Raw genomic sequence first — 12,595 nt, 5'->3', positions numbered from 1 at the left:
CCTGTATGAACACCTCTGGCAGTGCCTGTCGCAGGCAGACAGCTTGTAAGCACATATGTAAGGTGAAAAGAGAGTAATACACTTCCCAAACAGTGCTATTTCTGAACTGGTGATTAGGCAGTCTTTGAACTATAATGTGTTTTTGTGGTAGCTATACAGGTGGCAGTGGCGAAATTCGAAACTGCCCAGGCTTCAATTTTATAATTTCTCATAAAGTACTTAGTGCCCCATAAATAAACACGTTTTGTGTTGTAAGTCAATGCCCTTACCTGGTATTATGGAGCATGAAGTTACTGGCATTGTCATGACTGTAAACCGTCGGGTCTATGCTTCAGTTATTGACTGCTTCTTAGCACTTTGACAGGTTCTAGTTGGAGTCTAAAATTTCTAATTATTTTCTTCTTATCTGAGCCCCACTATGGCTTCAGAAACTGGGTCTTCTCTGAAACAAGCTGAGACTTATTCATGCATTGCTTGTTCATCAGGGGCTGGAATCAAAGGATTTAAAATGCATTGCAGTCCCTCTGCCAGGAGGTTCCTGCTGGCTAAGTATCCTGACATGCCTGAAGTCAGAGGAGACAGTAGGCAGAGCATCTTCTTGAGACATGTGCCAAGAAAGTTATTCCACTTCCCTTAGACTTAGCTTCACTTTGTTTGATGCAGGAAGTAGGAAAAGGGCACAGCAACAGAGAAGGTTTTCGCTCAGAATATGTCTCCATGCTTTGCAGCTGATATTTTAAGGAAACACATATTATATTGGATAAATGCTAGCAATCCGTGCACTATGTGACAAATGCCAATCAAATATTCAGGGTAAAAGGATGCACTTGCTGCAAACCATACATTCTCACTTGAAGGCTGAAGTGTAGTCTGTTTTTCTCCCTGTCTTCCAAGTTGTCCTTTATGGGATTTAGGCTGTGTTTCAAAACTGCGAATTTTAGGAAGTTAATTGCTGTCTCAGATGTACTTATTTCAGTAAAGTGCTATGCATAACCATCCCACTAAAGAGAAATGAAAATTAGCAAGTACTTTGGGCATATTTACATATCTGGGTTTTAGTGGAAGCTGTCTGGGTAAGTAAACTTTATTGAAAAGAACTGAGATTTTGATTTGTTTCTTGAACATATTAAAAAACTTTCAAACATGAATTTCATTCCTTTTCCTCTGGCTAGAACTCTACATTTCCTCTCAGATTTGTTCAGACTGATCTGGCTGCATAATTTTAGACCAAAATTGAAATAGTTTCAGGTAAAAAGCTAGGAAAGCAGTGTTGAGATTCATGGCCCAGATTACATGGTCAACATGCATCTAACTTTAGATGTTAGTCCCAATGTCTTCAGTCTCGAATCTGAGCTGAAGTGAGTGGATATGTCTTGTGTTACCTTAGGAAGTTAATAATTTTAAAGAAATTCATGACTACTGGTCGCTTTTCACTGAGAGGCAAAACTGGGCAGATACATGTGTACCATTGTAGGCTGTTTAGAAGGTCATCCTGCCAGAAACAGCAGAGAAAACACCTGTTAACAACAATGAAGAAACTAAAGAGATACATGGATCTGAGTTTTTACTCACTTTCAGGAAATCTCACAGTTGGTGGTAGGACTCTGGTTAGATCAGACTGTACAATTAAGTAGTCAGAGTACTAAAAATTTACAAGACTAAAGGGATGTTGATGTTTCACTAGCTTAAAATACTCAAGATCTTATGAAATTTAATTAAATCAATACCATTGCCTATTCTTTGGGAGATACCTTAAGTTACTTTGGAGGGCTGTAGACATTAGGGTCTTATAAAGATTTCAGTTGGACTTGTTCAATATCAGAACTCTGTTTTTCGTATAAGTTTATGAAAATGAAAGATGAAGATTAACTGCAACTGGGGGGCATGAGGAACTTTTCTGTTTTTTTTTTTTTTGTATTATGTTTTCTTCCTTTTTTCCATTGAAATGCCTGCAGAATGATTACTTTTTTTGTGTGTGAAAAAGAAAAACCTCAGCTTTCCTATGCTTCCATGTTGATGTCCTGGCACAGTTACTTGCTATAGCAGGAAGAGTAAAGAGGTACTTGCTGTATGTTTTGAACTGAAGTTCTCCCCTCACATTCAATGGCAAAATTAAAAATGGATTTAACAAAAGGCCACTCTTCTGTTATCCCATTTTCAGGTATATTTAATCTTGACAAATGTCTACTCCTTCACTTTCACATTATTTGGATGCTCAAACCCTTTTATCAATATCTACTCAGTCCAGCAGTAAAAAAGGCTGGTAACAAAGGATTCTATAGAGCAAGAGGTTATTATGGATCATATGGATCAAAGGTGCCTGGAATTCATATTGAGAGCTGACCTGTCGAAGGAGAGAGTCTCATTGGTACATAGCTAATTTTTTGAGCATGTGTGCTTTTAGCAGTATTCAAATGTGAATTCAAGCTGCTGCTTGCAATGAACTGCAATTGTAAGAAATGGATTTTTTTTGTGTGGTTATTTTAATTCCCCCTGATAGTTGCTCAGAGCTTTATACCAATTTTCTTTCTTTTTTTTTTTTCCCCCCAGGATTAACAAACCTTTAAAACACTCTGAGGACACATTCATTATTTTGTCAGGCTTGACCAATGAATTTCATAAAAGCCCAAGGATATTTTCAAAGGCTCCTGTCCAAATTTTAGTCAATGGATGCATCTTAATAGAAAACATGTGGTACATATTTACCTGTGGATAACGTTTTGGTCCTTCATCATATGGTGGAAATCTGGTGGAGAAAGAGAAGACTTCTTCTGGAACATTTTCACTGTTGGAAAAGAACTGTTTTTCCCTCATAATATGAAGCCCATTGAGAAAAACTTGTTTCTGCTGCTGCCTTTGTTACTAAGAGTCGTATGCTCCTCCTTTATTAGTGTCAACCTTGGGGTGAAAGTGATGAAGGGACAGTCTGTCTTCCTGTCAGAAGATGACCTCAAGTTTTCCATCCCCAGAGAGAAGGATGCCTGCAAAGTAGAAGTTGTGATCAATGAGCCAATAACACAGAGGGTTGGGAAACTAACTCCACAGGTATTTGTGCTCTGTTTGTGCTGCTCAGAGTGTTCACGTGTGCACAGCTGGGGGAGAAACTAGAAAGAGCTGCTTTATTTATTTTTTTTTTTTTCTGGTAATGACCAAAAGGCATGAAACGAAATGGTCTATGAGATTCAGCCTTGTCCTGAAAGTAGCCAACTGACAGAGAGCTGCACCCCTGAAACCCTAAAGCTCATTTCAGTATCACAAGTGCCTAAGAGTGAGTTTGGTCAGAGTCTCCTTTCACAAGCAAAGAATGGGTATTTCAAACCTCTTGGTTAGGAGGCATTCTCCAGTCTTTCAGCTGCTTGTTTTTCCGCTGTGAGGGTAACCAGCGCCTCTTGGATAATGCGTAGCCTGCTAGAGCATTTCTTATTTCAGTCACGCAGCCACTACTTAGGGAGCAATTAAGAAAAAAAAATCATCACATACAATAAGCACATTGTGTACACCGTTGCTTGCTCTGCAATAGCTAAATTGCTAGCAGATGGCGAGTACATGAAAAAACCCCAACTGTTTCTGCTAAAATGTCAAGATCGTAAGAATAATGAAATGTATGCCACGTATCACCATTCTGCTATTCATTTGCCTTACAAATCTCTCCACCTGAGTCATGGCAGGAAGGAGCTGAAAGTAATTGACATGAAGGTGTGATGCTAGAGATAGACGATGAATGGTTTTAATGAAGCATAACCAAAGAGGTTTCACCTATTTTCAGAAAGTTTTGTTTGTTGCACCATACAGCATATGCGCCTTTATGTTTGTATACGTATATTGTTTTAAACATCCTCTCTGAGGTTTCTGGTGGTCTCTGTGAAGGAAGATGCAGGAGCACCAGTCTCAATATGTTTTTCAAAGCTTCTGGCTCAGTCATTGACATTATTTTTGCATACCACCGACAAGTACTGTGGCTGAACCAGCTCTTAGAAGGAGCAGAGGCATGCTAGGGAATACAGGAGGCAATGAGCTGGGCAGTGTGTGATCTTCTCTAGAGACTGTCCCCAAGCAGTGCAGTGCCTCTGCTAAGACTACCCCAGGGCTTGCTCTCTGTCAGCACAGGGGCTCTGGCCATAGTCCCCCTGCTCCACTTCCTCTGTCTAGTTTGGCCCATGACAAGAAAAAGAAAGACTTAGGTGTGTCATTACTGGAAAACCTTTTTTGTAGGCAAGCTGTCTGGCTGAGGGAGTGACTTTGCTTTTGATTTCTGCCTCAGCTTCTATATGCAGCAGGACACAGCTATGTTGAAAAAGCCACTTTGTCCTTTGTAACCTGACATGCTTCTAGCAAAGGGTTTTCCAGAGACCCTCGGGGATGTGTATTCACACCTTGTTTCACAAAATACCTATGGACCCAGGGACTTTCCCCACTCCCAGCCCCACCCGTGTTAAGTGTCCATTCATCCAGGGCCTCAGTGTGAGCCCAGACAGCTGCGTGTGAAGGCTGCAGGCCTCTCTGCAGGAGGGGAGAGTTCTGCTGGGCCGCTGGCACTGGCATACCAGGCGGGAGAGGTGCTGTGGCTGCAGGTGATGCTTGGGATACCTGCCCTAACTGGCTCCTGATCTGAGTGCTGTCCTGCTAGGAAAGGTGCCTTCTCCTCTCTGCCGCCATGGGGAGATGGGAGTTCCAGAGACACACCACAGCACAGTGTCCCTCAGGGAGACTGCCAGCGAGATAGGCATTCTGGTTATCTGAAGTCATATTTCCCTGCTGGAAAACAGCAAGACAGCATTTGTAAGTTGAAGACTTTTGGTTTAAATGACAAAATCTTGAGCCACATGCTGTAGGTGCCTGACACTTGAGGTGCCTGAGCTTTCACAATTCCTGGAAAAAGGTGCCAGAGTCTGTCCCACCCTGTGCCACTCATGCTCTTTCTACCAGGAAATTCTGCAATGTCTCTGATATGATCTCTTTTACTGCCATTAAATGAGTAATGTCCTAGGAATGTACGACAATTTAATTACAAATTGTAGTTGAAAAGCAGTTGAAGTGGAAAAAAACAAAGCTCGACAGTAATTAGGAAAAGATTTAGAACCCCTTTGTCTTACCCAGCGAATTTATAGACAATTAGAATTTCCTGTTCGTATAAAAAGAAAACATATCAGGAAACATAAAACAGATGTTTCTTTTTGCAAAGCAGATTGTGTCTTATATGTATATTAAATGACTGTCAGTCAATGATAATAGACCTTTGTGGGAAGGTCCTTCATTTTTCATCACCCTGTTATCAGCTACGAGGTGGAACTAATAATATTTTAGAGAGAAATTAGTTCTTTGATATCATAGACCATCTCCTCTGTTGTAGGAAGTCTCCTCTAATATGAACATCATCTGAGCAGTATTTCATTGTCAGGTCCGCACCAGACCTACATGTCAACAAAACCCTACTGACTTTGAGGGCTCTATCCTGATTTATGCCAGTGAAGAATCTCATCTTCAGTGTAAAACATTAAACTCCTGGAAGCTATAATATGAGTTACTTTTGTGTATAACGTACTTTTTTTTTTTTCCTTTAGAGTATCACACCACCTAACTACTTGAAATTTTTCTTTTTTTTTTTTTCGTAAGACATCACTTCCTACTACCTAATTACTTACCTGTTACCTTCCTTTATGTTAGCTTGCACTAAGAAAGAAAAGACATTAAGTAAGATCAAGACATCTTTGTTTTTTGTTAAACACTGAAAAATAACATATTTCTGTGACATTTGAAAATAATACACAACAGAACATCCACAACATTGTCAAAACCTTCATCATATGAGAGCAATTTTGATTTCCACAAACTGTTCCTGTCTTTCCTTTCTAAGCAGTCCAAACAAATACAGTCAAGCATACATTCCGTAACACCCTATATCACAGATTATTCCAAGATTAATTTAGCCATTAGGAAGAGGGGTAAATCTGTATATATGGATCTGATAATCAACTAATTCATCACTTACTTAAAAATGGAAAGACTTTGTACAGTGTTTCCTGATACAAGTTAAAACCAGCAACACATTTAAAGATCACTAGGAATACAGAACCATTACCACGTAGCCTGAGTGTCTGAGAATAACTTCAGTGAAAGTGGACAAGTGAGTGATAATGGAAGCTGATCAACTCCAGTTGTTCTTCCATTCTAGAAAGACACAAGTTCTAATTCTGTGTAATTGCTAGAAAGAAACAGAAGTCATTAGTTCTTACATGCATTAGTGTAAATCCAAAACGCAGTTATGATGTGCTTCAGTTAACTATACATTAATAAATTAAAGTATTTAATCTAATGAGAAATTGAAGTATTATTTTGTTTTTACTCTGAAAGTCAGAGCATCCAAAGAATTTCTTCATGCACTGCACTTCTAGTCAACATTTCAGAGCCTCGCTAAAATTGCCTTTCCATTTCACCACCCTCCAAATCGGCTGGGGAGATGTAGGTAATTCAGGCAAGGCACTCCAATTTCATGATTCCTTTGGTGCATTTTAAGAAATGACTGGCAGTAAGAAATGACCTGTTCTTTCTGAAAAACTAAACAAAACAAAAAGTAATTTGTCAGTCAGCTGTATAGTTATATTAATCTGTGTTAGTAATGGCCTCATTATATCTATTACTGAGTAATGAACAAGTTTTACTTTAGTCCATAGATGTCCCAAGAATTATATATGAATACCACCCGTAAAAAACACATGCAGTTTCACAGTGAGACATCCGGGAAATGTAATTATTATTTTTTGCCTTCTTGCTGACACAAATGTCCCCTGTCTTACTGTAAATATAAAATACATATATGTAGTGACAGGACAAGGAGTAACGAGTTCAAACTTAAACAGGGGAAGTTTAGATTGGATCTAAGGAAGAAATTTTTTACTGAGAGGGTGGTGAGGCACTGGAATGGGTTGCCCAGGGGAGGCTGTGAATGCTCCATCCTTGGATGTTCAAGGCCAAGTTGGATGAGGCCTTGGGTGACATGGTTTAGTGTGGGGTGTCCCTGCCCATGGCAGGGGGGTTGGAACTAGATGATCTCAAGGTCCTTTCCAACCCTAACTATTCTATGATTCTATATCCTCCATCTATGAATGGACTATGTAGCAGTTTCCTGTTATCACAAGGATAACATGGACAAGGTTTTATCAATGCTAGCAGCTTTTAGCTGTTAAAAATCTATAAAGAAATATAGCTACATGGGAATCGCAATTTGCCAGACTTGCAAACTGGTGTGTGCGAACAAGAAAATCATGTGCCCCAGAATCCAAAACTCTTCCCCAAAGAATGGTGTGTCAGAACTCTCTAAAGTAATCTTTCTTCCATTTGGGAAAGGCATTTCTACTATTGACTTACTTGTGAAAGTCAACAAACCAGAAAATGAAACAAATAGACTGAAAGAAGTGTCTGGTTTAGACGGCTAAACTGTGTCCAGATAGCTTTGTAAATTTGGCCTGTATCAGATACGTCTCTTAACCCCTTTTGAATTAGGTGGTGGACAGAATACAGAAATTCTGCTTGCTTTTATGCTGTTGAATTACACTGACATTGGGTCTAGGTGTTGGTATGGCATGGATATGACATCGGATCTGGTAAAAGGCTACCAGTACAAAGTATTCCGAAAAATCGTAACAAATCTGAGCTAACAAAGTTTCCAACAGAGAAATATCACCAGATAATACTTTTGTAGTCCAGTGGTAGTGGCCATAAAGCAGGATTTACTATCTAATCAAGCTACTGCCATGAGCAACTTTAAAAGCTAATAAATCTAACAGTAAGCTGCAGGAATTTGCTGCCTTTTCGAATCCACTGAAGTTGTGCTACTGAATACAACTGTGTGCATGTGTGAGCTCAAACTAGTTGTTGCACTGGAGGAGGGACTGAGCAGCCTGCAACAAACACATTTATATGGCCCATTCCTTTTCTAATTTTAGAGTGCCAGCAGCCCCATGTTAAAGTGGTTACTCTGACTCTCACTGAGAGACAACAGAATGGGTGAATACCTATTAATAAACTACAGATTAAATATTTCCTTAGTCTGACTTATTCTTGACAGTTGAAGAGAGGTGAAACGGAAGCTGTGAAGTTAGCACCCTTGACAGTGTTATATCTGTCTATTCTTTCTCCTTCACAGGTTTTTGACTGTCACTTCCTCCCTAATGAAGTCAAATACACCCACAATGGCTGTCCAATTTTAGATGAAGATGCAGTTATGCTCAGGCTGTACAGGTAGGCAGACAATTCACTGTTACCAGAAGCACAGCTGCCCTTGGGAAGACCAAGCAGTTCATTTTTCATGGTAAAAGCATGTTCTGCTGTACTTGTACCTACTTAGATCCAGTAGCGGCATCATTAGTCAAAAAGTGACCAGCTGTTTACAGAAACATTTCTCACAATGTATTTCAGCTACATTTAAATAACATGTTTGGTAATATTAATAGATATCATGTATTGCTTATTTATTACAGATAATCAGAGATTTTTCTTTTTATTATTGAAAATGACAACAGAACTTTCACAGCACTGTATGTTCTGAGCTGTCCGGCTGATAGTGACACAGACCCTTGTATATACGCAGCGACCAACCTCTTCCTTCACAAAGACATCCTTTTTACAAGTATGAGGATGTTGGCAGCAGGGTCTGGCACCTCGTGGCCTCTGGTCATCTGGGGTTTGAAGGCACATGAGAGAAAGTGGTTAAAATATTCAGTTTAGAAGGTGAGGCCAATGCCAAACTCACAGAGTGACAGAAGATGGGATGAAGCAAATTAATTTCCTTCTATCACCTGCAGGTTTACAGAAACTGAAACGTTTGTAGAGACATTCACCCTTCGTGTGCAGTTACTTGAGCCAGACTGTAACATCATCAAAATGCGTTCCCGTGCCCTGGAAGTCCCTGAGTACTATGGTCTGTCTAGGGTGATTGACAAGAACATCCTCACTTTTGACTATGACAGGAAGATAAATCTGGATTGCATCATTTCCGTAGCCTCTTCGGAAACCCACCTGCCTGCTCATGGGCAGCTCATCACTGGGGAAGTGCAGCAAGAGCAGCTCCGTGGGGATCAGCCACAGAGCTTCTTCCCTGGCCCTAGTACGAAGTGCTTTAGTTGCTTGTATTAGCAGGTTCAAAGAGTCCCAGCAGATTAAGTATGCAGAAGTGGGTTGCTTCAGACATGCTGGGTAAGAGTGGGTTATGTGAAGTTTAATGAACAGCCTGAGCTTTTGTACGAACTGAAAGGACCATGAAGTTTGTGTGGGGCACAACACAGACCACAGAACTGGGTCGGTAGTCCCCTGACTGGAGTCTGGTTTTGTATCCTAGACACATGAACCAATGTGACACTTTGTGAGCACCGAGACTCAGTAAAAACAGCACAGGGAGTTTTTGGAGGCAACACCTATCCAAGAGACCATTCCGTTGGAATGGACTCCAGTTGGAGTTGGAAGATGTCAGCTGGAAACAAAATCCTGTAGGAAAACCTAAGTCATGAAAGGAAACTTAATTTTCATCACTGGTTTTTTATCAGTGTTAGTTTAGCTGTAGGGATAGATTTCCCATCTTGGTTTCTGCTCTAGTAACTGTTTTGCTTTTGCTTCCACTGGATTACAGAGAACAGTCTGGGCCAGCAGTGCAGAAATGGGAGCTGCACCCTGGGACTGAGAGTCATTCACAACACAAAAATGAGCTGTGAAGAATTTCTGCGGATGGGGATTCGATATCAGCATCTTGACGCTCCCTCACCTGACACTGACTATATTCCTGTGAGGTTGGATCTCACAGACACCAGAAGCAAAACTCTGCACAAGGTAGACTTTCAGACAACCTCACAATGTCTGATTGTCCTCCTGGCTTTCAAAACATTTAAGTTTGTTGCTCCTTGTCGCATTTGGAGAGAGATAGTATGCCTGAAAATTTGTTCAGTTCTTACACTATTACCAGCTGGGCAAATGAAATGCATCATCTCCGTGCCTCAATGCTTGGACCACTATGGGTACTGAGAAACATCTCTGGTTGTTTACCAGCAGGCATAAGTCATTTAGCCTGAGAACAAAATTAATTCTGGCATAATTCCACCTTTTTATAGAGAATGATATGCACTGAATTCAACATATATAGTAATTAATAAGAGCTGTATAAACATATTCAGTTAATAATAATTAACAGCTCATGCATCCTTCTGTCAGGTAAAGTTATACATTCCACTCATATCAAATTAAGCAAGTTGTTTTGGCCCAAAATTAAGAAAACAAACCAGATTAATGACCCTGGAAGACCTTTTCATGAGGTCTAAGTATTTACTTTAGGCATTTTTTCATTAATATATTTCATTTTTACCCTTTTAAAAATAATTACTGCTTTAACATGTACCCCAATTAATTACATGAGGGTAATAGAAATTTAATGTGTTCCATTTGTTTCACTTTGTTGTTTTATTTGTCTCATTTTTTCCTGTTGTAGACTGAGCATGCATGGCTTCCTGTTCAGATTAAAGGTGCTGTTCCCAATCAAATACCCAAAGCTGTCCCAATGGCAAAGTTCATCCTGGAAGTGGACCAATTTGTTTTAACCACCATTACAACCACAACTGTCGATGCTGAAGACAATGAAACTCCAAAGTCCCTACTTGTATTCAACATTACCAAGCCACCTCCACGGGGCTTCATCACTCATCTATCTGACCACACAAAACCTGTTGGCTCCTTCACGTGGAAAGATCTCAGTGACATGCTCATTGCTTATCAGCCTCCAAATGTCAGCCACACAGAGAGGAGTAATTATGAGGTAACAGTGCAGTGCATAGGCATTTTTAGTTATTTTCTGGTTTCTACCTAACCAGGATTCCAGGATTTTTTGGTTCCTTTTTTTTTTTTTTTTTTTTTTTTTTTTTTTTTAAATGAGAATAAGGAAATAACTATACCTGTGGATCCACCCAAGAGCCTTTGGAAAGATCAGTGGTGCTAATTCCACACAGATTTTACTCCTATGTGGCAGTACTGATTCCTATGACCTGTACATAGGTGACATATTTGAAGCCATGAAAGATGGACCAGTGGAAAGATCAGTGGTGCTAATTCCACACAGATTTTACTCCTATGTGGCAGTACTGATTCCTATGACCTGTACATAGGTGACATATTTGAAGCCATGAAAGATGGACCAGCTAGCTGTCAGGATTACCATTTGATCTCACAGATTACCTACTGCAGCAGTAGCGGTGTAGGGATAACAAAAAGTGGCTCCCAAGAGTTCCTGCTGGGAGTAGGAAAAGCATGTCAATAACACAAAGAACATGATGCAAACAATGAGAGCAGGGTTTGGAGTGAGTAAACAAACAGTGCTGATTTATGAGACCAAGGCTGTAGGAATACGTTTACATTTTATGGGAGGAAAAAGAGGACCACTTCTACCTTTCCCATGTTGTCTGCTAGGTGTACAGTGTAACTTCTCTTCTTCAGTAACTAGTACTGGTAGATATTTTGTATAATTTAGCAGTGTGCCAGCACTCTCAGAAATAAGCAATAGTCTTAAAAAGGAGATATGAAAGGAAGATAAATGAGTTAAAGGAGTATATGAATATGCTGGTAGTTACAAGATAACTATTTGATAGGATATCCCAAAAAAAATAAAATGGTTGGTACTGAAGTAATGACACCAAAGAAACAAACTCAGAGCAAGGTAAGCTAGGGAAAGGGTGGACTGGAAAGCGGAGGGACAGTAACAGTAACTGGCACCTGATCCTGACAGATTGTCTCTTTTTAACCTTGGCTGTCACAGAAACCTCCTTTCTTTCTGTTTCCTTAGTATGGGGATCAGTAATTCCACCAAACCACTTGCTCTTTAAGTGGTTCTTTTCTGTTCTGCTTTCAGTGTTGTTTCACAGCAGGTTCAAGAATTTGACAATTCAGGAGTTTGACATTTTCTTCAAGAAATAGTTTGTCTATTTTGACAACAGGTGGAGTTTGAGGTTCATGACTTCTACTTTGAAAGGAGTTTACCCATTACTGTGCACCTTTCCATCAGAACAACAGATACAAATGCTCCTCGGGTTTCATGGAACACAGGTGAGATCTCTTTTCCTGAGTTTATTTTACTACAGAATTTATAACGTTTTGACGCAGACATTTTACAAAGCTCTAAACTTCAGATTTACTACTGGGGCTTAAAGATCATTAAACTGATAGTGTAAATCTATTCTTTCCCTTTATCCATTGTGGGGGGAACATGCTACACCAACTTCAGATAATCTTATGTTTTAACTGGAATGAAAAATAAAGAAGTAAAGGGTGTTACAGGAAAATTGGGATTTCTGTGTATAGTTTTTTCTTCAAGAATGAACTGGACATAAAAGAGTATAAATAGTAAAGACAAAGATGTGGTGGAAAAAGAGTAGCAGGGTAGTGTGTGGGAAAACCCAGTGTTTGCTGATACTGCTTAAAGTGGAAGTCGGTAAAAACAAACAACTAGAGGGGTCATGATACACCACCAGCTATTTGAAACCTGGAAACCTCACAGGGTTAAGGTTAATTCAAAGAGATTTACCACGCTCACACTGGAAAGGGGACAGGCTTTCCCATCTAGGGT

General features: G+C 39.8%; 1 protein-coding gene across 1 annotated transcript in view; it reads left to right on the top strand.

The window, feature by feature from the left end:
* Positions 1-1,562: 1,562 nt before the first annotated feature.
* Positions 1,563-12,595, top strand: part of FREM1 (FRAS1 related extracellular matrix 1) — a gene marked incomplete at its 3' end in the record, with an annotated part of 61,849 nt that continues 50,816 nt past the window's right edge. Inside the window, exons 1-6 of the mRNA XM_080638640.1 lie at positions 1,563-3,045; positions 8,144-8,238; positions 8,802-9,103; positions 9,623-9,819; positions 10,472-10,795; positions 11,967-12,075. Coding sequence (XP_080494766.1) covers positions 2,671-3,045; positions 8,144-8,238; positions 8,802-9,103; positions 9,623-9,819; positions 10,472-10,795; positions 11,967-12,075 — 1,402 coding nt within the window. The 5' untranslated portion in view covers positions 1,563-2,670. The remainder of the gene's footprint in view (positions 3,046-8,143; positions 8,239-8,801; positions 9,104-9,622; positions 9,820-10,471; positions 10,796-11,966; positions 12,076-12,595) is intronic.

This window comes from Psittacula echo (assembly GCF_963264785.1).
Source record: "Psittacula echo genome assembly, chromosome: Z".
Taxonomy (NCBI): Eukaryota; Metazoa; Chordata; class Aves; order Psittaciformes; family Psittacidae; genus Psittacula; species Psittacula echo.
The sequence above is the reverse complement of the archived record's forward strand: the minus strand, read 5'-3'. Positions and strand labels throughout refer to the sequence as shown.